Here is a 25924-nt window from a genome sequence, read left to right as displayed (position 1 = left end):
ATTGATGACATTAAGATTAGTGCAATTTTACTTGACACTGTGGACATTTAAATGACTTTGAGATCTAAATAAAAGTGCAGTTTATTGTTAAGAATGTTTACAGTTGTGTGATGTTTTCCAGTTTTATGTCAAAATTCAGCATCTAACTGAAGCATATCCAGATTCCCGTCTAAGGCTGCTTATGACAGGAATAAGTGGATTAATATGAATTATGTTAAGAGAGCATTTGGCAGTTATTTCAGTAGTTTTTACACACTAGCTTGTGTGATTTTCTCTAGTTGTATTCAAGTTTGGGCTGTGCAGTTAATCAAACTTGAATCTAGATTCAGCTTGGGTCTTTTTAATCTGTGTCATTAAAGCATGTGGTTTGGTGCAAATTTCAGAATTTAGAAAAAGAAAGGTTTTTTGTTTAAATGATTAAAATTTTCATTGTTTTGTTTAGCAAATGAATATGTATCGATCATTTTATGTTTTTAATGAGATTTTTTTTTTAATATGGGGAAAATACACAATTCAAGTTTGAGTTAATAAAGACTTTATCTATGACACCTGTGGAACATTATGTTATAATTTGTACATTTTAAATCACAATATTCATCTAAAACATTTAATAAAAGTCATCTGACTTCCACATTAGAAAACTGCAGTACCCAGTGGGAGCTGATGTAACTGCAAACTGCATCACAAGAAATAGCTGTGCAGTTGTCTGCGTCTCTGATGGATAGCTGCACATCACACTAGCAAACAGCCAAAATGACTACGTGACTGTGTCAAATCCTAAAATCCTTAAATTGGAAAATGAAGTAAGTAGAGAGCAGTGGGCGTATGCCGGTGGCGGTGAACACGGGATTTGATCTGCAATGTGGTGTTCTGAAAATAAGCACTTAAAGATTGCTCGGACATTTATGAATCACTCCATGTACATCTTCAAGAGGGTAAATGAGAAGGGAAACCAACTGTAACAGTTTAAAGCTCTGAAAAGTTAATTTTGCTCTGTAGATCTCCTTTAATGCAATATGCAGTATTGACTGGCTAAAATAAGTATTATACAGTGTGTTATGGGGGAGTGGGTATTTGTGGCTACTGTCGAAGTAGCTTTTATGTTGACTGTGAGCAGCAAATGTTTGTGCCAAATCTCCAGAATGCTAATTTTAATCCCACTGAAACTGCTGCTGTTTACTATAAAAGTGACCTATTGGATTAGAGAGTCATGTGAGTTAACTGCTCAGGTCTAGTGTCAAAGTGTAGATTAAATGGACACGTCTAAAGATCCTGTTAGTGTTTGTAAACATAAGAATTACCTCAAGAATGGTGCCATAAGATTAACAAACTATTAGACATGAAAGATCTATGAAAGATACAAAATCAGCCACCAAATGCTATTATTTTAATAATAGTTTTTAACTATTTTGCCAAAACCGTTGATCAGTGTGGGAGTGACACATAGATTAACGTTAAAATATTTGACCACAATTTGGCTAAAAACAGTCCATGATTAGGAAAGATTAACACGCATTAGGGCTTGGCAATATGCTGATGAAATGAACTCATTCCTGTGACGATGCTTTTCTGGTAAAACTGATAAACTGTGAGTCACTAATTTCCCTCTTGAATACAGCTGTCGGCACAAGCAAAGACTCTTTTTCCCCACCCAAACCTCCTGTTGGTGAGCCCCAGCAATATTCTAAATGTCAGGTGGATTTAACCTGGGTGAACTTTCTGCAGAAGGCTCAGTTAAACCTTCAAAGCAATATAAAGTTTACGTAAATTGTGATAAAATCTCAATTGTGATCTGACCGCAGGAAAATAGTATTTATTATTTTTAGCAAGTATTTTTAATTTTTTTTTAGCAAGTAGTCTCCACACTTTTGTCAGTGTGTTATAATTCACACACTGACACATCTATATCTGGACTAGATATAGATAAACAGTCTCATGTCTAGCTATAGTGTTGAAGTTGGCCTATACACTGAGTCTTGTGCAACATGCTGCACCCTGCCAGTGCCAGATTATTAGTGTCTGCACAGGGACAAATACAGTAGCAGGACTGTGGATAATTGGCTTTAGGCTCAAGAGGTGGTCCTGGCAGCCTCTGACCAGTGTGTAAGAAAGATTACACAGCAGCCAATGATAATGAGTCTATTCAACACTTTAATACAGAAAGAATGTACCTTATAGTTATTGTCATACCATACATAAGGTCTATAACATGTCTAAGCTTTGGCTAAATTATAGGTTATTAATCAGTGCACTGTAGTTTTCAATTACTTCCTCCTAGTCCTGATTTGATCCTGCTCTTTCACGTTTTATGTACTATGGACTATGAACAGTTTGCAAATGTTTACCATTATTTGCATGTTGTATTTTAAATTCAATGTCACGATATCAGCTGGACTGCAGATTAGATAAGACATTAACAATAATCTATTATACATATTTAAGTGCTGAAAAGATCAGGTACAAGTATCAGCTTTAAAAACATGGAGGAGCAGGACCATCTCATGAGATCAGCAGGTGGAACGGAGCATTTTGAACTCTTGAGAAGCAGACAGTATAAATATGTAGGATTAGTGAAACATGCTTAAAGATGCACTACATAACTTTTTTTGGCTGAAGGATCCACCACCTGCTTGCCTCCATGGAGGTGTTTGTGTTATGCCTAAAATGTTCCACGGTATGGTATTAAACTTATATATTTACATGGAAACAAGCTGGTGACACCCCCAGGTTTTGAGGCCTCCTTACTCATAGTGACCAATCAAAACATCTGTAGTTGACATAAAATGCTTTACTTTGGAACATTCATTCCAGCTGAGGCAATAACAGTTGACAAGCAAGTGACCAACACCCTCCAGAAAAGTTACATAGTGCACCTTTAAATGAAACAAAATACAACTCCCCCTGTATTTATGAGAAAACACATTTGAATCCACCCCTTTCAGGTTGATGCATGTCTTATGATTTCCAGCAGGTGGCACTGTCAACACTGCAGTTAATGGATGTTTTGTGAACACATAATGCTTTTCCTGGCTCAGCAGATAGTGAGGGGTGCTGATGCTAACTTAATCCTCCCCTGCCCTGTCCCGGGACAAACAGAGACCATGTGACTCCTGATGGATGGGCCAATCACTTGTATAATTTTGACCTAAATCTCATTATCTTCCTGTGTGTGAATTTAAACATGGGCTATCAGTGTATGGTATAGGACAGATTAGAAGTTGGAAATGAATAACAGTAATAAGTCTTATCTTTATTTTGACCTTCTGTTCTTCAATCAAGTTTTAAAATAAATTATTAGTTACTGAATAACCAAATGCTATGAAAATATTGCATTACTTATAATCTTTGAATTCTCAATTAGCATGCAGAGTTTGTCACTTTATGGGAGATATTTTGTGCAATTGCCTTTGTTCTGTTGGACTAGCTTAAGTATAGCTTCAAATTAAAGAAGCTGCCTGACTAGACTTGTACGATAACTTGTACGATATCCTTGTACCACTAGATGGAGTAGAGAGCCACTACAGCCCGTATAGTTTTTGCGGAACTGTTTTGGATTTGGACTTTTGCGGCTTCCATACATTTGTGACAGTGCTTTGTTTCTCTTTTAGCACTTTCATCGTACTTTTTCATCATCCTAAAAAAGGTTGTCTAGTTTGGACCACTTGATTCGTGTACACAATGCTGCCCCCTCGTGATAGTTATTGGCTCCAAACCCCTATAGGCTCCATGACTAATCCGTCTCCTTTTGCATGTTCAAATTATAATAATAGACTTTCCCTTTGCTCTATTTTTTCTTGAGGCATGATATAAGAGGTGGAGTGTGGCTTGGACGTACGCTCCCGTGTTCTCTGTAATTGGATTAGAGAGGATCCACTCAAGTTATTAATACAGGGCTCATGATAGATCTCTGTAAATCTGACCTTTAACCCCTGATATCCTGGCTGCCCTCCCATTCTCACACGAAGCTCCAGCGAGTGTGACAATGGACACCTTCACGTCACATGGTAGGTAACGTGGCTATAACTATGAACAGATATCATCATAGATTTTGTTAATGCAACTTCTGGGATAACTGACAGGACAGACCACTAACCAGACCCAGTATTAAACTATTAAACTTTGTCTCTATAAATATGATTTCATGTTTGGCAGATAAACAGGGAGATTCAAAAGGGACTCACTCACATCTTCGTAAAGTGTTGAAGAAGGGTGTATTCTGGATCCCAGGCAAGTCTGAAAACTGCTAATATATGCTAATAATCCTGAAACTATAAACTACTCCTCACAGATTGGTTCTATAACATTGATGGTGATGTCAAATGCAGAGAAAAATTGAACTACCCCCTACAGGGATATTTAAGTATTGTCCACATATCTGCTGGGCTGCCATAAAGAATGCATCATTTGTCAAACTGATTATTCAAATTTCACACTTTTAGTAAAAAGAAAATACTAAGCATCTTAATAATATTTCCATGGTATGTACAAAGACAAATATGTGCTGTTCCCTTGGCAAATTACAATGTATTTACCATCATTTTGTTACCATGCTATTTCAGCCTGTCACGATAACACATTTTGAAGCATGATGGGTTGCTACAGAGATATACTGCAATAAATAATAATATTGTAACTACTTGTCACTGACATGAAGCAGGATTATCCCAGTAGAGAAATGTTTATATATACAATAACATTAAAAGGCCAAAGCAGCAACAAAGAAATATCAGAATGGAGCAATAATTAGCAATAGAAGTTACTTTTTCAACCTTCTGCAGCTCAAATCTTTTCGTGTTACTTCAAAAATAAGAAAAAAATCTCCACTATTGAAAAGATTGATCCCTAAAATATACTGTCCCAACTTTCATATATTGAACAATAAGTCAGTATAGTAGTTATCATGACAAGTCTAGTGCAATTTCCATCCTTTTTACTATTTTCTTATGGTGCAGTAAAGTAATATGCTAAACACATTCCTCAACATGTGCAACTAAAAATGAATTCGCACTTATTTTTTACAACACTGAGCTGCTGACTAAATGATCAGTTGATAACATGACTTTTAACCGTATGTTTACCAGTAAAAAGATATGTTTTTGCTGCTTCACTGTGACTGTACCAGACTTTCCCAGCGCAGTGCATGACTCACTCTTTACCAACTTAATGCAAATCCCAAAACCATATTTTTTTGGGAGAGGGAGGCAGTTAGGGTTAGCGTTACTCAGCGGCAGGCAGTAGGATCCACCTGGCTGCTGCATTGAGGAGGCGGCTGACACAACAGTGGGGCTGAGCGAGGGAGGGAAGAGAGAGAGAGCGCGAAAGAGAGAGAGAGGGAAAGAGAGAATGAGGGGGGAGAGGGGAGAGAGATCAGAGCAAAACAGTCAGACAGGAACGGAGCACCACGCTGTCCGCCAAACCTCTGCCTCTCTCTCTCCTCTGCCTTCACTAAAAATACATTAACATCACTGGAGTATTGTGTGGCTTCCCCTGCGATTCAAATGGTCATGGTTAAGGAAAAAGGTATGTATGATTGTTCTGCATGTTTCGCCGTTGCTGCTGTCTATATGTTTTGCCTATATAGTTCACCTTATACAAACTGTCAGTGCTATGTTTGTTATTCATCAATGTAGTTAGCTGTTTTCGCTCATTTACACAAGCTAAACTGTCATGTTTTCAGTTCGGATACATACTTGCTACACCCTTTTCCTAGCGCTCCACCAGCTGATCCTCAATTTGGCAGCGTCAAGCTTTATGTTAATGCATCTTAGCACAAAGCATATGGCCTATTATATAGAACACCAATAGAAAACCCTATTGTCGTTTATGTTTAAGCTTTCAGACAGTGATTTCAAACGGGATAGGCTGAAATAAGAACATATTACTAGGCTAAACCTGACCGTATTGCCATCCACACACACACTGCGCAGCAACGCTATGAACCCAGTGCGCTATCTCTCCCCCTATGCCTCCCCCTGTTTCCTCGCTCGCCCCTCTGTCTGCAGCCGTTGCTATAGCGACCATCTAAAAGGTACAGTCCATTGTTTTGTCAGTGCTGTGGCCTCATTCAGTGTATAGACCCCTGTATAGAGATAGAGGCGGAAAGAGAGAGAAGGTGTTTTTAGCTGAGTAATTTGGTGAGGTTGCCAGATATTGGTGGTTTTGTAAACATGGAAAGATTTAGAAAACACAAAAGGGGTACCAAATATTTTCCACTTTAAAGGAAGTTCTAGTATAGTTTCGCTTGTTCTCTGGTTTAGTGCTGTTTTGGTTCAAGGTCGAGTCCTGGTTCAGACTTGGTTTAGCTTTGGTCCTTGTTTAGACCTGGTTTGGTCCTGGTTTAGACCTGGGTTAGTCCTGTTAGGGAGGGAGAGACGTTTCCATTAGTGTTGATGATTTCATGGCTTAGTCTTGTTTTGGTCCTGGTTTAGAGCTGGTTAGTTCTGGTTAGGACCTGGGTCAGTTGTGTTGTAGAGGTAGTTCCACTATAGAGTTAGTTGTTTCCTGTTTAGTCTTGTTTTGAACCTGATTAAACTTAGTTAGATCCTGTTTAGATCCTGTTTAGATCTGCTTTAGACGCTTTTAAAACCCAGTGTTTCTCTTGCTTAAACTGTATCTAGTTTAGACCTGGTTTAGTTCAGCTTGGAAACTGTTGTAATCACATTTTTGCAGTGAGTTTATTCTGGTTAACCATGTTAGTCTTGTGTGGTACTTTGGAAAACCTGAAGACTTCCCCAAAGTTTCTCTTATTTAAATGACATTTCTATATTGTTTTCGCCTCTGTCACAGCTCTCCCTGTTTACAGAAGAAGAATGTAATAGAGTGAAGTGTTGTTCCACCGTTTGGAGCTGAGGTCAGGCAGCTGTGTGGAGTAAATGAGGCCACGGTCCAGGGACATTGTATTAACGTTAACCTGTAATTTACTAAAGCGCCAAACCACACTGTGAATCAGAAGTGGTTCAAACAGGCTTTTTAGATGTTATTCTAGAGTGCACTTTCAAATGTCATATTATTACTTACAAGAAAATAAGATGCTCTGTGTAACTTTCCTTGTAGAAAGTCCATCTTTGTTGACCTTATTGTTTTGTTTTGAATGGTCAGACAGTATGGCATATTCACTTAGGAGTGAAAAACATGAATCTATATCCAATGTTTTTTTTTTCTTTTTTTGTTTTGTCTTATTAAAGGCAAATACAAATGGATTTCAACATTAATTTTCTGAACATAATCAATGTAGACTTTTAATCAGTAACATTTAACATGAAAAATAGTCTAATTTCTTCCTCCAAAGTCTGGACTCTGCCCCAAACCACTCTCACTCTCGATTAAAAAGACCCAAGCTTGATCTTGCCTAAAATTCAATTAATTGCAATCCCTTTAGCCACAGGAATAATAAAATATAGTACCATCGCAATTACGATTACTAATTTAAAGTATTATCTTTTGAATGGGAAAGAAATCTTCAAAATGTTGCATATAACAGGAAGCTGACACCCATGAATAGTTGAATGAGTTATTGTACATGTATTGCACAGCTAGCTCATGCTCATTTGTACCTAAAAATCCACTGCAAACTTATATGTAATGTGAGAGTCCTCAGATGCCCCCTGTAGTCTGGGAAGCGGTCAGTGCAGTGAGTGGGCGATATTGGAGTGTTTAGTCTAAATGTATGTGTTTATGGCTCTCTTTGGCAGAGCGTGGAGTTTGTTTACAGGCCGACAGCACAGGGCAGGACGGAGGCGGTCCTCTGACTCGCTCCTCTGCGTCATGTGGAGAGACCAGACCACATGGACCAGCTGCAAGGGCTACACTGCAAAAAAGAATACATTATATAAGTTAAAATGACTTCACTTTTGTGAGTAATTCTATTGAGTAGTTTCATTGAAAGTAATAATACCATCACATCCTTGGAGACAAGCAAGTACATAGTGCAACTCTAAGTGAATGCGTACTTTTGACAGAAACTATGTACAAATCAAGACCCTTCCCATTGGCCGTAGTACTAAAAAAGGGTGGCTATCCATAGAGATTATACTGCTTTACCTGGAATGTTCCACTGTATGGCATTAAACTTATCTATGTTGCATTTATTCAGTTATTGGTGTTTTATTGCTAAAATGTATAGCTTATATAGATCTTGTGCATTCTTATTGTGAAGAATGCACAAGTTACAGACCAAACCCCACAGGTTTGGTCTGTAACTTGGCCAGGTAGTGCTTCCTTTTGGTCTCAGTGTAGTTTAATTATGTAGTTAAATGACGTACTATAGAAAACTTCAGGTTAAACAACAGCTCAATGGAGGCAAGCACATGACAGACCCTTAACCAGAAACGCTATATGGTGCACCTTTAAATATAGAAAAAAATACCAATTATAGTATTATACTTCTAGATCAATAATCTGACTTGAACTCCTATTGGTGTTTTTTGCAGTGTTGCTAGGTCCCTTCTGTCCCAGTGCTGGCAGGACACCCATAACCTCTGGGTGCCACATGTTCCTGTCTTAGTGCAGAGACGTGGTCCTCAGCCTCAGTGGGATATGGTCAGAGCTTGGTGTGGTTTTGGTAAAGCTTTTATGCCGTGTTCACATGTGGACGGGGATTTTCAACAGCAAAGGCCTTCTGTGTAGTCAAGAAATGTTTCAGGTCACAAATAGCATATAGTATATGTGAGAAGCCAGATGGAGCATGAAATCACAAGTACAAAATGTCTTGACTGAAATCATCATTATTTTTGACATCATTTGGATAGTATTCATGTTCTAGTTTGTAAATTCAAATGGAGTGCTAGTGGCGTAGAACTCTATGGTTGATTCACATTTTAATTTAAATTAAATAAAAATGTGAATTATCCAACCAGATTAAACAAATTGCATAATGCTGGAATTTATCTTTTTCCTTAGCGAGTAGCTCTGTATATTTTCTTAAATCTTAATAATAATGGGAATTTTACTTCCTTTCTAATGATAAAAAAGACATTGAACTTGTGTCAGTTTTTGTTTCATGTGGACAGACCCAGTAATTACCGAGATGTTAACCATAAACCAGACCCAATCTTAATTTATACTATGAGCTCGTTACAATGACATCACATGAACATGGCCTATTAATATCAATATCTTTTCCACATGTTTACATAGTCTTTAAGGACATATAAAAGCTAGGTTTTCAAGTTTAAGTTTTCAAGTTTTTCTAATTATTACTTTGATGAGAATTGGTAATGGTATTAATCATATTTTTACATCAGTCAAGTGTGAGATTGTGAAGAAATGTTCATTTACAGGAAGTAGTACACAAAATTCCTCCAAACAATTTACACATAAGGAACACAATTTACAGAAAACTATCATTTATTATTGTTGCAGTGTTGTCCTATTTTTTGTTGTTTGAATAATAACTATTGTGTTCTTTAGATGAGCTTTGACCCTAGTATACAGTATGGTTGTAACAGTTATGGAATTTCCTCTCTGTCACATCTGCTGCCCATGTCCAACCAGGAAGTGAAATTATAAACCTCACCAAAAATGTCACACTAGAAAACTAGGCAAGATTTGTTGTAACATCTTAAATACAATAATGTTAACTATATATTTACCGGTAAGTGAAATTAGTTCCCTTTCATTCTCCACAATGGCATCACAATAATATTTAGAAGTTTAAACCACATTCGTAACCAAATTTAGATGAAAATTTATTTCTCATATAGTCCTTATTTTACTGGTGCCATTGTTCCCATGTGGGTACTGTATATTATAAGAAACTGTAGTATTTAAGTTTATGGCGGACACCAACACATGAAAAGCACAGGTCTAACCTGTCATATGCACGTACACATTTCAACATCACAATTAGTCTTTTCTTAACCTTCTATCTTGCATTATGTAACAGCAGGGAGGCAGGTGGGCCGGGCTCAGCTGACTAAACTCTGAATTATAGTGTGTGGCGAAACAGATGAATCACAATCACAAGTTTGCAGCGCTAGCATTTTGTCTGCGAGCTGCTAGCGTCCTATTTTTAAAGCCAAGAATATACAGCCTTTGCGCCTGTGGTTTATTATTAGGGCAATGTGGAGTCCAGCTAAGACCTTATTTTCACCTCTAGTCCTCGTGCTGCTGTAGGCCTGATTCATTTACTGTTTGTGAAGTGTCTTAGGACTCCTGTGATGTTGGGAATGAGATAATAAGGTTCACATGTGTGTCCCCTGGGATACATGTGTAGAAACACCCACTACACAAATACTGAAGTCTGAAGAAGGAGGTGGTTGACTTTTTGTTCAGTTTGTTGAGTCTTCAAACATTAATTTAGTTTTAGAATATATTTTACTAAGGATTGCCCCTTGAGATGCATCATCTCTTTGACAAAAAAAAACAAAACAATAGACATTCAACAGATTACCTACAGTCATATGCAAAACAAGTTACAGTCACAAGGCATCCTGCTCTTCACATCCTCCTGCTCCACAGCCTCAAGATCCTCACCAGCTGATTCAAAAGTACGTGATTACCGAAACACACTTAATCACAATAACACTTCAGCATGGAAAACATGGAAAACAGATCCAGTCGTGGTATCAATGCTTAATGACAGGTAGAGGGAGAGTTTTAAATTGTTGGAATGAAGTTATTGACCTTAGCTCTGCAATGAGATTATTCCAGTCAAATGTAGCCTTATAGGAAAACTACCTGTCTATTCACAAAGGGCACTCTAAAGAATGGCTGCTCTAGGTTTCAAAGAGTACCCACGATTAATATTGATACCCAGAATTAATTGTTCTATGTATTGAACAGTAAGTCGATATAGTAATTATCATGACAGGCCTACCCATATATTGTCTGAAATAGCATGGGAAGTTATAATAAATGCATTTGAAAACAACTAATAGCAAATGAAATTGTCTTCTTGCCTTCGGTTGTAGCCAATTTAGTGATTTGCATAAGGAGCAATAGTGAGTAATCACACCTTAGCACAAATCTGTAAAGGGAGTGTCAGAGTCGTCAAAGGCTTGAGAACTGCATCTGCAGTATTTTTTGATAGATTATATGTCCATAGTCTATAATCGGTAAAATGAGTTGATGGGCTATTCTTTTCCTGATATCATTTTTAAAACAGTTAACTGACATGTAAAGCTGACCCAGAAGAGTGTACATTTTATCTGTTATATAATCAACATGTGGTTTAAAAGTGAGTTCTGGGATCCATCGGTGTATTGAAAGGATTTGTAGATTTGTATCCTGAGTTTTTTTTAAACAACATACTGTATGACTTTTTATTGTTCATAATAAGATTGTTCTGAAAAAGCCAAGTCTGTATGTGCTCAAAATCACGCTGAAGTGATTCTTGAATATCACATAATAGATTACAACATTATCAGCATATAATGTGAATAGCAATGCCTCATCTCTGAACCAAAAGCCCCTCACAGACCCTCAGACAGACATGTTGGACTCTCCCATAGACCCCAGAGTTTGTCCAGCTGGCACAGTGGACCAGAATACACAGATACAGAGATAAGAGTCTCACCACTGACCCAATATGGGCAGACTATAACAACATGAGCTCTATGAAAGAAACACACAGCACTCTGTACATTGTCTCAGTCAACAAACTTCCTCCTCTGCTCAACAATCACCTTCAACATGAGCGGAAATTAGACAGAGAAGTGTGGGCACACATTTACAGAGACGCAGCCAGAAGCAATTCCTGTCAGGACAATTCAATAGGGTTTTTTGCATTTGAAGAAGTTCTTTGGTCCTTGGATTTGATTTTGAGTGAATAAGAAGTTAGCTAATTTGAATGTGTGGATGCATTTTTGGATTTGCCCGTAGCTGTATTTGTGAGTTTTCAGGTTCCTGTTATACGCAACATTTGAGGACTTTTTACCTTTCAAAAAATTCTTTGTTGTAATTTGTTATTTGCCATGGCAACGATTCTACCGTCTGATCATTCTGAAACTCATGGATTGTTGTTTGGTGGTTAAATTGAGTTCTTTCTGGCAGAAATATCTACCGTTGCCTTGAGGAACATCTGATTTCTGATCAATTCAAACACATTTTTTGCAGACTTTAGACCTGCCACATAGTGTTATCTGGATCCTAATTGCACCACATCCTTTTAGCCACAAAAAATGCTTAGTTTTCAGTTGCTTGGTGGATGTGATTTGGTTTGATTTAGTTTAGTAGATATTTTAAGATTCAGAACATATTCATATATTTCAAATTATATTGCTAAAACATTACATGATAATAATTGACTTTGAATGTCCTCAGATATACAATAGTTTACTATAGGACCCAGGCACACAGCCAAAGTGTTTCTAAGCTTGATCTCCTACAATGGGTTTCGCAGTTCATCGAGCGGCCAGTGTATTGTCCAAGAAACGCGGCTGAAGTATTTTTCCTTTCAATATTATGTACCTGAATGGTCAACAACAAATACTCCTCAACGTGGTATTCACCCATTCAAAATCCTATCATTATCCCCTAGTGGTCCCTTGGGATAGCTATTCAAAGAATGGGGGGTCTGGTGGAGGTTGATAGAGGCTGTATTTGTATAATTTGTGCCCGCGTTTGAAGTGCTTTGTCTGGGTAGCTGGTGGCGTGGTGTAGGGGGGGTGGGGCGGGGGTTTTCAGGAGGGGTGGTACATACATATTTATAAAGGGGAGGGTTAAGAGATTCTAGTTATGTCGAGGTGACGAAGAGCACATGACACACCCACCCCCCCAAAACGACCCGGGACGATTTGGATTCATGTTTTATGCCCTTTGATTTATAGGTTTGGAGGGGAGCTGGGATGGGACGACCTGCAGGCTGCAAGGACAATGGAAGTCAAGCAGATATATGTACTTTATGTATTATATAGGGCGGGGAAATGGAACAACTATCAGTGCAGTTAAAATGGTGTATAGCTGCAAAATTATATAAAATAATTAAGTCAAAATAATTTTTTTAAGACTGTAATTGAATTTTAAGTTTTGTTGAAAAAAATACAGTAGAGCACGGCAAATATGTAAATATCATAATCATGTGAGTTGGTGTAATCCCTCATTTATCCATGTTTCAACAGTCATATGGACACTGTTTTGTAAATCAACATGTTTCAGGTCCCATCCATAAGTCATTTCTATTTTGATGGTATTGGTCAGAGACGCTAGGATTTAAAATGCCCTGAGCTAAATAATCATAATACATTTTAGGAGAAGACTTTACTTGAATTTACAAACCTACATTGACCATAAAACACATACAACTCTTTAGCTGATTACAAAGAAAAAGTGTTTTAAAGGTCCTATATTATGCAGAACTGACTCTTGTTAGTTTTAAGTCATTTTATAATGCTGTTAACTCATTAAAAACATACCTGGAGTTGTGTTTTTTGTTTCATTCACACATGTTTGAATAATCCTATTAGTCTATCTACATCTCCAAAACTCAAAATGCTTTATTCCACCTTGTGATGTCATGAAGTAATAGTTTTCAAGTTAACAGCTGCCTTTTACTTTTTGTTAAGTAGAGATGGGCAATTCTAGGCCGAAATCATCCACATGATTTTAGTGAAGGTGTATTGAGGTTAAAAACTTAGTGGAGCATTCCCGTATAACCACATGACATCACAAGGTGGAGCAGAGAAGAACTCCACCTAAATATGCAGGGTTTGTGTGTTAAACGTATGAATATAACAAAACACAACTTTAGGTATAACATTATGACATCAGAAAACATTGTAATATGGGCCCTTTAATAACTATATGGGTTTGTCATTGTAAGTATATTATAAATAATTCACCAATTTTGTTTTTGGCTTTTCATGTAATTCCATATTTGATGCTGTTTGATGATTGTTGTGGCGAGACTTCTTGGAATGAGCTCTTTTTATCATTGCTCCAATGGCAGTCAATAATGAATAATGAAATTGTTATAATACACCATAGTAATCAGTAAACGGTAAATAAATCAAACTTATTCACTGCAAGAATAAGTATATGTAAGTACACTTTAGTCCAATTTTATATCAGACGTTAATGAGAGACAAAAATAATTGTTCCAAATTTACTGAAGGTCATATTCTCCATTTGTATTAATGTGATATAAAACTGTGGCTATAAATAAACGCTGGTGATGTTTTTATGATCCATATATTTATGATTTACTTCCATTCATTTACATTTAAATGACCTGACATTTATTGTGATGAGGCCATGGGGAATATACAGTGCTAATGTGAGTGAGACAGTAAAGCACTGCATGGTATGATTTTTTTTTTTTTTTTTTTTTCCCCCCTAATAGTGTTTTTTATTCTTTGGTATTAATTGACCCAAACCCACTCGCAATGTCTCTACACCATCCATATTGTTTGCTCTTTTATTAGACCATGGTATTATAAGAAACAATATTCCAGATGTAAAGCAAGCTTAATAACTGGAGTATACATTTTAAGTTACATCCCAATTTCATGATGGAATATACACATCACTGAACCAGTCTTTGTTGGGATGATGCTATTTCAAGCTCTAAAGTGACATTTCCACTAGACATAAACAACAGCATTTCTACAGCTAACATAAATCTTTGCTCACCCATCTTTTTTTTAAATTAAACCTTTATAGCCCTATCTGTTTCTTTCCACTGGCTGTATATCTCCACATAACATTATCTCTCACAGTTCAAGGTCTATGGGGGTTTTTCTGTTGGCTCATGTCTTTGTCTGTGCCACATGTAAACAGTGCACACTTGTCTGTCTGCTGTCTGCAAATCCTCCTCCAACCACCGCAAAGCTTCAATGAATATTTTATTACCACGCTGTGCATAGTTAAGTTCAACTCCCAACCCTTATCAAAACACCTACTTATACTTATACTAGGTTTGACATGACATGTATTATATAGTGCTGCAAAGGTCTATTGTCAAAGTCTATCTTTCATTTTCTGGTTTTAGTGTTTCACCATTAAGAATAAACAGATTAAAACTGTGGTTGTTCCTTTTGGATATTTCTTATATTTCTCTATAGAAAGAACACATAATTGAATCAGGAATAATGGCTCCTGCAGCTGTGTTTGACCTGTTTTAAATTAAATGTCAAAATAACGTGGATTAATTCCCCTTACACAGAATTACGTCTATAGGTCTATAATGTTTAATAGAAATAAGGGGCAGGTAAAATGAATGTACCATGTATGAGGAACATGGCTCAGTTTGTTATCTCCATGTCTTTTCTCATAATGTAGCACCATGATAGAGACAGTCCCAAGTAGTTCTTTCAACAAAAGGGGTTATCACACCTCTTTTTCCTCTTTAGAAATAAGTGTATGGTGCAGACGGTGTTTTCCTGGACTAGATGATGTAACATTCAGGCACAGGACTTTTTTACATTGTTATTGTCCAGTTTTAACCAATGATGAAGAAATTATGATAAATGGTGAATTTCTTTATTTGAAGACTTTCCCTTTTGATAAGGAGGCGATTATTAAAAAGGTACAACCTCCATCTGTTGTGGCATAATCACATTCTACAATCTGAAAATAACCAATATATTATGTGCGTTCATCCAGCATCAATACAGGAAATGAAGCTTCCTCAGTAAATCCTAGTATAGACCTTAGCACAATCTGTGTCCATATTGTTGTTTACCTTTGAGGCAGGGGTCATGACTAAATCTGTCCCTGGGGGTCCAACATGGCTTCCCCTTTACTTCCCTCATGAGGTCCGTCAGCAGACCTTATTATTGGCAGCTCAGCATGAGACCTGAGCAGAGGGGGGGGGGGGGGGGGGTTCTTAAAGCACCATTACATTCGACTTAAACACCATTGCTAATGTTCTCTTGCAGCTTTATGGTCAAGCACAACACATACACTTCCCATTGGTCAGTCTCAGCAAAGCTCAGAGTGAGTGGCAGGTGGATTTAACCAATTGCAATGAAGTATGACATTTCAGAAGAAGCGCATGGCTTTAGTTACATTTTCAAAACGGATATTTATTATATTTACGGATACGTTTTCATGAATCTTGATCAAATCAATTTATTTATTATCTGGGTCCATGAAAATTGTGGCATTAATAACAAATACCCAACAAATATTCCTGAATGAGTACTGCTATTTTTCATTTTACAGTAAGTCAATTGGTGCTGACATATAATCCCTGTCTTTGAAACAAAGAAAAGTGTGATTGGTGCATTTAGGCTGCCTTCACACTTGTCCTGGTTTGGTCTTGGTTTGAACCCAGTTTAGTCCTGATGTAGACTTGGTTTGGTCCTTTTTCTAGTCCTGGTTTAGTCATGGTCTAGTCCAGGTTTAGTTCCAAATTTCATCCTAGTTTAGTCAATTTTGTGGCCATTTAAATAATTCAGTTTGGTTCTGTGTTGTATTTTCATGTGCGTAATGTTACTACTGTTACTGATACCAGATTGTGATGCTGTTTTATTGTGAGGCCAGTCCAACCAATTGTGTTATATCTTAAATATTCCTCTACTGAATCCGCTGCTCATGCCGGATCAATAAGTACTTTTATGTTTTTACTTATATACAAGGGTAGGTGCTAAAATTCAATTGAGAAAGTAATATCAAATTCTATTACTAACCTCTAACATGCACACTTAGTATCCTTGGCCCATGTAATGATTGGATCTCTAATCTAGAGCATATCAGCTATTATGTTTTGACTTATCTCAGATCACTGTGAACATTAGCCTTGACCTTGTAGAATGTCATTGATTTATAGTCCTTACCTCATTGTCTTGCACTGGTATATAGACATAGTACATCACAAAAGATGAGAGAAAAGAGAAACCATGTACCTGTATGTTACACAACTAGACGCAGATAAAAGCAGGGAACATTTAAAATTTTTATTCCTTCAAACCAGCCTTTTAAATAATGCAGCCAGAATCCCTTTATCAGATGTGAAAGTATATTAAAAGTGAATGTTCTATGTATTTAATTTATAACACTATTGACTTTTCCATTTTGGTCTTATGTCAACATAACTTTTTTATTAGAAAACTCCAGCTATACCACCGAGTTCCTATTGGACGTAACGGCATAATTTAAAAACAGAGATATAACATAGTCTGTCAAAACTACTGGGTGATACTTTTGCCCTACTACTCTTGAGAATTACTAATGTTGTTCTGTCATTGGACAATAAATACCGTAATATTTGTGAAAAAAAGTCATTAAGTACTTCCTTACAGTAACAGTAAAATATGGTTTATATGGTAGCTTTCTTTTTGCAGTTTCTCCTTTTAACCAAAACACAACACATACATAGGGAGAGTGCTCTAATCAGAAGGTCACTGGTTTGAATCCCACCCCCAGTAAAAACAACTGGCTGAGCGGTCAGATCCACTAACCCACTGGTTGGCGGGCAATTTCAGCTCCTCTAGGTGAATACTGTCATTGTGTTTAGACACTTAACCCGCCTTGGCCCCATTGATGTTTGTAGGTGCTATATAAAGGGCCTATATTGTACAAAATTGACTCTTGTGAGCTTTTAGCCATGTTATATTGTCATTACCTCATCAAAAACATACCTGGAGTTGTTTTGTTTCATTCACACATGTTTTAGTAGCCGTTTATTATTAATTAATAATGTATTAATCACAATTTTGTGATGTCATTAAGTGGTAGTTTTCAAGTGACCAGCTGCTTTTTTCAGTACAGATTGGCAATTCCAAGGCTGAAGTTATCCAAATGATTCTAGTGAAGGTATATGGAGTTTAAAACACAGTGGAGCACTTCCTGTATTACTACATGACATCACAAGGTGGAACAGAGTTTTCTTTGTGAGAGAAGAACTCAGCCTAAATGTGCAGAATTTGTGTGTTAAAAATGTGTGAATGAAACAGAACTCTAGGTATGTTTGTGATGAGGAAACAACATTATAACATAGATCCCATAATAATGTAACATGGGCCCTTTAAATGTGACCACGATTTATGTATTTATAGAGCTATTAATTGTCAACTGTCAATTTCTGCCCAGTGTAATTATCTAAGTCAGCATGCTCCCTTATATATTAGCTGTTAGTGCACCTTACAGTCTCCAGATGGCCTGTATTTTCAATGTGGAGGTGCCATGTCCAACAGAGAGGGCCCAGACTGGAGCAGACTGGACCAAGGCTGACTCACCACTGTCCTACTGGGTTTAATCACATCTCAGACACTAACCTCCACACGACCCACTCCTCACCTCTCACCTACATTCATCTGTCCATTTAATGTGGGCATGGTTTGGGCATTTGGTCTACTTGATGATGTCTAAATCTGCATTCAGATATAAATGTTTTGTTTTCATGCCTTTTGGAGATTGACTTAAATTCATTTTCCAGATACCTAACCTAAACCCAGGCTAATTATAACCTACTTTAACCCATGTCTTAACTTTAAATCATGATGTTGCTCATCAGTGCTATAAACATCCGCACACCACCTTTTAATTGGGACTATGGTTGATAAGAACAGTATCAAATGTTATTGTTACAACTATTGTGCGAAGAAGCCTCATGATTTACATTTATCAAAGGTTTATGTAATTAAACTGTTCAAATCTGGCATCATATTTTGTAGTCTTATTCTTGGTCATTGTATTATGACCTAAAAATATAATAAAAATGGAGGATCATTTTAACAACAATACTTTGTGTATAGTGCATGCAGGACAAAACCTTTTTTGCTTCTTTCCTTTTATACACATCAAATGCCTCACAGTGTGCAATAGACTTCAGATTGATTTATCATTTAGCCTATATGCTATATCTGCCTGGGCCAGCAGTATACGGTTTGCCAGAAACTTAAACTGCAGTTAATGTTTGGTCCATAGGCCAAGCAGGTTTATACGCTGCATATAAAACACAGTTAGACAATGAACAGCCCTGTCAAATGAATGATATTTTTATATTGGAGGATCATAGCCAGTAAGCACTAAAGAATTCAAATCACTACATGTGTCGACTTAAAGATGCTCTAAGTAACGTTTCTTCGCCTGGAATGTTCCACATTTTGGCATTATTCTTATTCATCTTATTGTTATGAAAGTTGGAACAATATTTTTAAGAGTCATTACAGATGCAAACTAAGTACTAAAGTGTTTCTTTCTGCTATTTATTTATTGCAGCTCTTGGTTTTCGTTTATTTATTTATTTTATTTTTATTTTTTTACATTATTGCAGATTTATAATAGTTTTGTGGTTTAAATCTACTCTTGGGTTATTGTGTCAGTGGCATAAGTTTCAATATTAGCATTAGTTTCAATATTATCGTTTATCGTCTATATGTACTTCAGCAATATATTGAACTTCCTGCTTTCCTGGTAGTGACACATGCTGAGAAGTTCAATGCAATGGTGTGGAACATTTCAGGCAAAATAATGACATCTCCATGGAGACAATCAGTTGGTAAGCTCTCAACCAGAAAAGTTTCATAGTGTATGGGAAAAGTAAGAAATTAATCCATCTATTCTAATTTTAATACAAGCATAATGGTGATTTTCAGTCTCACTTTTATCACATTGATTGAAAACTCTTGTAATTGCCATGTTAAGAGGCAGTGTTCCAGGGTATAGGCTCAGTCATCAATAACCCAGGCTTACTTTAGTGGCTCATTGATCGGCCATGATGCTATTCCCGTTCCTTTGGTGGAAGAGTCTTATTTTAGCCTCAGATAATGATTCACCGCAGCAGAAAGAGCAGACAGCCTTTTATGTGTTTGTTAAAATAGACAGAAAAGAGGAGAGAGGGTGTTACCTAATGTCCCTCAAAGTGAAGTCATCTGTCAGAGCAGCAGTGCAATGCGCCAATGCAGCACTGTGAGGCTCCTATATGCAGGGAAGTCATTTGTTTAATATAGTCACTCTGAGCTGGAAGTCCTGGTTCAATCCAATTTCATTTCTCATTTAGAGTCCTGTTTTAAAGGGCCCATATTACGCTATTTTCTGATCTATGTTATAATATTATTTCCTTGTTACAAACATACCCGGAGTTGTGTTTTGTTTCATTTGTTTAACACATAAACTCTATGTATTTAGACTGAGTTCTTCTCGCAAACAGAAAACACTCTGTTCCACCTTATAATAAAAGGTTACTCAAACATGTGCGAATAAAATATAACACAACTTCATGTGTGTTTTTGCGCAATGCTATGTGCAGGAACTTTAAAGTGAACAATGTAACTTCTCTAGTGGGGGTCCATCACCTGCTTATCTCCATAGAGTTGTTGTTTGCATGGAATGTTATAGACACATTTATCTCTATTGCATTTGCTAAATTACAGCTACCTTATGCCTTACCTTAAAAAGCATGCATGTTTTTGTGAGTGAGCTCGCCTCTCCACAGATCTTACGTTTTTATTTATACAGGAGGGACCCAATGAGAGCACTTGGGCTCTCTTTTTCATGGGTGCCCTGTTTAAAATACAACACAAACCGAAAAAACAATCAAAACAAATAAAACAATCACAACAAATAGTTAGTTTGACTTAGCTTGGTAGAATCACCAGCTTGTCTTTGAGGAAATTGATGTTTTTATGTTTTGTGGAACATTCCAGGGAAAGCAATAACATCTTTCTTCAGACAAGTAGGTGGCATACCCTCCAGCTGAAAAGTTACACAGTGCACCTTTAAATGTAATGTCCTTTGCGCAAGTCAAATGAAGCCTTAGAATTTGTTTTGCATCATAAGTGAGATATTTGTTTCTTCCCTGAGCTCACAGAGAGTTGAATATACTGCAGCTGGATTAAGATAAGGGGAATAAAATTGTAATTCCACTTAAACTGTGTAAGAAAAGGTGAGTAAGCACAGATCAAATCAATGGAGCAAGTGAATGAGCTGCAAACTGAGGCTCTTGAGCAGAAGTAACACTCAGTATAAAACATTCAACCCATTCAAACACGCAGCCTTTATTTGAGCTCACTCCAGAGCTGCACCTGAAGCTGCTAATCACAGACTGTTCAAGTCCATTATTATTATTAAACATGTCATTTTCAATCTTAGTCACAAGCCCTTGAGAATACATTACTGCTATTAAGGTGCTATGACAGCTTTTACTGTAGACAGGATGGATTGTACTTAGGTTTCACATTTTCCTGTTAAGATTTTTTTGTTTGACACAACAGAGGACTCTCAGATCTGAAGTAGTTTTGACACTGATTAAAAAATAAATACATATTGACAATGTGCAATAACGTCTGATATCTCATTATGTGCAATTTGTGTTAGAGTAAGTCTGGTGCATTTCTTAGTGTGAGCAGCCTCTCTTCTCCACAGATCTCACTTGTAACTTGTACTATGTAACTAAACCGCAAAGAAATAACATCTCCATGGCAACAAACAGGTGGCAGACCTTCCAACAGGAAAGTAACATAGTGCACGTTTAAGCCATTTTAACAAGTGAATTCTTATTATACCTTATTTTTTGGAATTAGTTGAGTGGTGTTTTTTTTTTTTTTACTGAAATAAATCTTGAATTTTGTGAACCTAAGTATTATATTGTGCATCCTCCTGCCCCGCTCTTCTGTCTTTTCTGTTATTTTCTTTCTCTCTCTCTCTCTCTAGACAGTCTACTCTATATTTAGTGTGTTGTTCTCTGGGGGTCCTGCTATCTGAACCTGGTCTGGTCCCTTTCACAGAGACTCTGCTTCAGCCTGACAGCCTCTCAGTGCTGGCTCCTTATCTCACATTTTGGGTTCTTTTTGAGATGATTGCAGAGTAGATTTGCCCTACGTCACTCTAATCTCCCAACTCAATAAGAATCGGAAACTGTTCAGGGAATCAACATTACTTAGACAAACTGCATTAAACATGAGGTCATTTTTATTTTAAACATGGTGGAATTGTCACAGTGGCTCAGTAGCAGTGTTAGAAAAAAGCTATGGACTAATAAGTGAAAGATAAACCAAAATAATCCCTGAAGTAACATGGCAAAAACAATGCATGTTTCAGGCAGTAAAATATTCTTTTAAATACATGTAATAGTGGTTATATAATGTGCTAAAGCAAAGACTACACAGCTGGTCGATTCAAATAAGAAAACTTCATATATTTTTAACTTTTTTACTGCATAATGACAGTAAAATATTTAAAGTACCCACCTCTCCCATCTCTATCTTTCTTATAATTTAGCTGGCACATTCCTCCTTTTTCCTCTATCCACATCTGCTCTTCACCACCATTTGGCCTGGAGGGAAATATTTAAAATCCAATCAAAATCTCTATACTCAGTCCTTCATTTCACCAGCCTCATAGCAATTTCTGACCAAATTGATTTTTTTGTCTCATACTCTTTAGAGCCAAAAGAAACCCCACTATTGGCTGTTTTCAGATTGTACAATGTGATGATGTCATACTCCCAGATGGAGGGCAATTCAGCCAGTTTTCCCTATTGGTTGCTTTGTATTTTGCCATGAAATATCCAAAAAGTAAATTCAGAAATGACAAATAACAAATGATGTATTAGTGACAAGAACTGAAAGAGATTAATTTTAGCTGCCCCGCTCTGTATTACACGTTATTGGCCTGTAAATTGCTGTGATGTCATCTGAAACCTAGGATTTTTTTTATTTCTCTTACTGCTGAAGTCTAAAGTGTGTTCAATAATAAAAAATAAAAAATACTGCCTTTTCTTGTGTGAGTCTCTCCCAGTTGTAATGTTGCTGTCTCTTCTATTTGTTTTGCAGTGGCCCATGCACAGGACACTCAGCAGCAGCAGCACTCCACAGAGAAGCCCCTGATCCAGTGTTACAAATGTGGCCAGCCGTGTAAAGGAGAGGTGCTGCGTGTCCAGAACAAGCACTTTCACCTCAAGTGTTTCACATGTAAAGGTACACAGCAGACCGAGACTCGAGGTTTATGTATACTAATAAAACCATACATGGCACGAGGTGAAATAATTTACAGCAGTCTGATGGCAAGATAAATGCTGGCTCATTAAAGGTCCTGTATTATGCAAAATTAGTTCTTGTGAGGATTAAACTATGTAACAATGCTGTCGTCTTCTCAAAAACAAATCTGGAGTTGTGTTTCGTTTCATTCACACATGTTTGAGTAACCCTTTATTATTACTGTCTACATCTCCAAAGCTTAAAATGTTTTGTTCCACCTTGTGATGTCATTTAGTGCCATTTTTCAAGTTAACAGCTACATTTTACCTTTTGTTTATTAGAGATGTGCAATCAGGGCTGAAGTTATCCAAAAGATTCTAGTGAAGGTGTATGTAGATTAAAAAACGCAGGAGAGCACTTCCTGTATTAGTAAATGACATCAAAAGCTTAAACGTGCAAGGTTTGTGTGTTAAACATGTGTGAATGGAAGAAAACACAACTGCAGGTATGTTTTTGATGAGGAAACAACATTATAACATAGATCTGAAAATAGCGTAATATGGGCCCTTTGAATAATTATGTTGGGAAAGTTGCCAAATATGTAATATGTAACGACACATTTAAATTTAGCTTTTTTTGACAGAGAGAGAGCACTTTATTTTGCATTATTCATTCAGACTACACAGGTGATGGTATAAACTGGTGAAAAGACATAATGACAACATTATAACTAGCTATTACTATTAGTTCTCATTGCCAGTGGAATCTAAAATGGACTAGTCTGACAATGTTTCTTAATACGTCATATACATTCGCCCACCGTCACCCCAAGGCCCAAAGTTACTTCCCCCTTACTGGAACAAGTAGAAAAAGCCTACACAAACACTTATGGTTAAAAATCAAACTTATTTATTTCCAAAAAAACAACAAAAACAAATGCGTAGAAACACATTTACAACTTATATGGGATAATGTTTGGTCCTATTTGCATCCTGACATTTACCATATGATTGATACCATTTTCACTTTTTAAATGTGTTGATGTCAATGACAGCGCTGGGATCTAAAGAGGAAGGTGGGAGAGTGTGAAAATTAGCAGCTTCGGTGTGAGATTTTAAAATTCATTGTTAATTTGACACAATCGTAATAGTATGATATAACTGTGCCACGCTTTCCTTTGATAAAATACAAATGAAAATAGGGGAGCCATTCAGAAATAGCTTTGCAAAATAGGCATTGATTCACTAATATTGTGCCGTAATGTTAAAGTGTGCCGATGTTGTGAATAGGTAGGGAATTTCTGTCTTGTTGTCAGTGCTCATGTTTCGCCACTTACGGATCTAATTATGAATCATTAAAACATTGACAAAGAAGCACTCAGTGAAGATTTTCAATTTTTCCAACCTGTATATATCTCTCACTAAATATAGTTTCAAGATGCAATTTACTTTCATCACTGCAGAAAATGCTAACAGAAATATTGTAAAAAAGTACCCAGTATTAGTATAATATAGGGACAAAATCCGTGTACAAACCCGATTCATTGATACCTGCCTCCCCTAAAATCATGACAGAAACCCTTCATTATTAAATTAACAACTTGATTAAGATTTAGGTTAAAATAGTTGAAGGTTAGGGTTTGAGTTATACAAAACTCTGGCTTAAGTTAGGGTCAGTCTCCAGGAACTTAATGAAAGTTGATCTAATATCCCAAAAAAAGCATGTAATCCCAATGTGTGTGTGAATGTGTGTGTGATTTCTTGACGTTAAGAGCTTTGAGTGCCTTGAAGGTAGAAAAACCCTATATAAAAATGCGACTGTAGACTAAAATCTAGACCTAATAAATTATAAAGCCCCACCAACAGCTGAGTGTAGTGTGTAGTGTGGTCTGAACCTGCAGGTCTTGTAGTTAATCTGTAATTGTACTTGTATAGTATGCTGCAGTGCTCAAAATAAGAGCACAAACACAGAGATTACAGGCCTAAATCTGGATTGGAGGAGTGACGAGACCAGAGGAGAGACGAAGAGGAAGTGTGAGAGAAGTGTGGAGCTAAAGCTGCTAAAGCTGCTAAGGCTGAAGTTGTTGTAATATAAAAATCAACTCTCATAACTATTTATAGCTGTGCATGAAATATGTTTTTAATGATAAATATGGGCCCTACCAAAACATCCCTATGTAACTTTTCAAACACTCTGGACCTGCCCATATCCTGTATTCGCTCTGGTTTATATTATAATTATTTGAGCCATTTATTTCGGTATTTGTTGTCATTTTACAAACATGCTTTCAATCACTAATCATTAATCTTTGGATAAAAACACATTTTTGATAACTGCTAAATGTATTGCGATAAAGATATTTCTGTGTTTATAGATCATTTTGACTCAGACTTGGAATATTCCCTCGTTAAAACTGTCTCAAAATCACTCAAGAGTAAAAGAGACACTCACTGGAGATAAAATAGATTAAATGTGGTTCAAAAATGCCATCCATTTCAAAATTATTAAAAAATATAAGGTTATTTATTATGACGCTCCACATATTGTGATAAAAGTAGATGTCCTCAAAACCTACTTTTAACTAATGCATTTCAATACCTGCTTCTCCACTGCCCTCCTTCTTTCACTTACAGTTTATTTTAATTACTTGACCCTTTAAGGTTAACCAAAAACACACTTCAAATTTTGATAACGTCCCACATCTGTTCAAGAGTAGAGGGGGTCTATTAGCTTACAGACTAATCCCATCAGCCCTGCGCTCTGATACAGTTAAAGCTGATTCCCTCCTCACCCTCTCCATTCATTCAGGATTTACCAGCGTTATGTAAGAAGACTTATACTCCGTTATCTCCCAAATCAGAAATTCCTCTCTCCCCTTGTGTTTACAAAGGGGTATGGCTTTGTAGTACCCTGGGACTCTTCTCCTGATACTGATCTGTTACTGCATTTACGAGCATTTTAAATTGAAAAAACACATGTATTTTATTAAACTAGATAATGAAATATGTGGTAGGAGTGTTGTAGTAGTAGTAATAGTAGTTATTGTAGTAGCCTAGTGGTTGTAGTCGTAGTCACAGTAGGAGTTGCTGTAGTAATAGTAGTAGCTGTAAAAGTAGTAGTTGCTG

At 36.8% G+C, this 25924-nt stretch overlaps 1 protein-coding gene across 8 annotated transcripts in view; it reads left to right on the top strand.

The window, feature by feature from the left end:
- Window positions 1-25924, top strand: part of LOC117382809 (actin-binding LIM protein 1) — a 71700-nt gene that overhangs the window by 15363 nt on the left and 30413 nt on the right. For 6 of the 8 annotated variants that reach the window (XR_008648972.1, XM_055227319.1, XM_055227320.1 and 3 more), the window contains exon 2: window positions 22656-22799. Coding sequence is in view for 7 of the 8 variants with exons in the window: in XM_055227319.1 (XP_055083294.1) it covers window positions 22656-22799 (144 nt within the window). In the remaining variant the exon portion in view is untranslated. Of the gene's footprint in view, window positions 1-5375; window positions 5521-22655; window positions 22800-25924 lie in introns of those variants that run through there. The other 2 variants (XM_033980042.2, XM_033980043.2) reach the window with 1 other exon arrangement.

Source organism: Periophthalmus magnuspinnatus, chromosome 15, assembly GCF_009829125.3.
Source record: "Periophthalmus magnuspinnatus isolate fPerMag1 chromosome 15, fPerMag1.2.pri, whole genome shotgun sequence".
Taxonomy (NCBI): Eukaryota; Metazoa; Chordata; class Actinopteri; order Gobiiformes; family Gobiidae; genus Periophthalmus; species Periophthalmus magnuspinnatus.
Note: the sequence above shows the minus strand (reverse complement) of the source record. Positions and strands in the feature narration are given on the sequence as shown.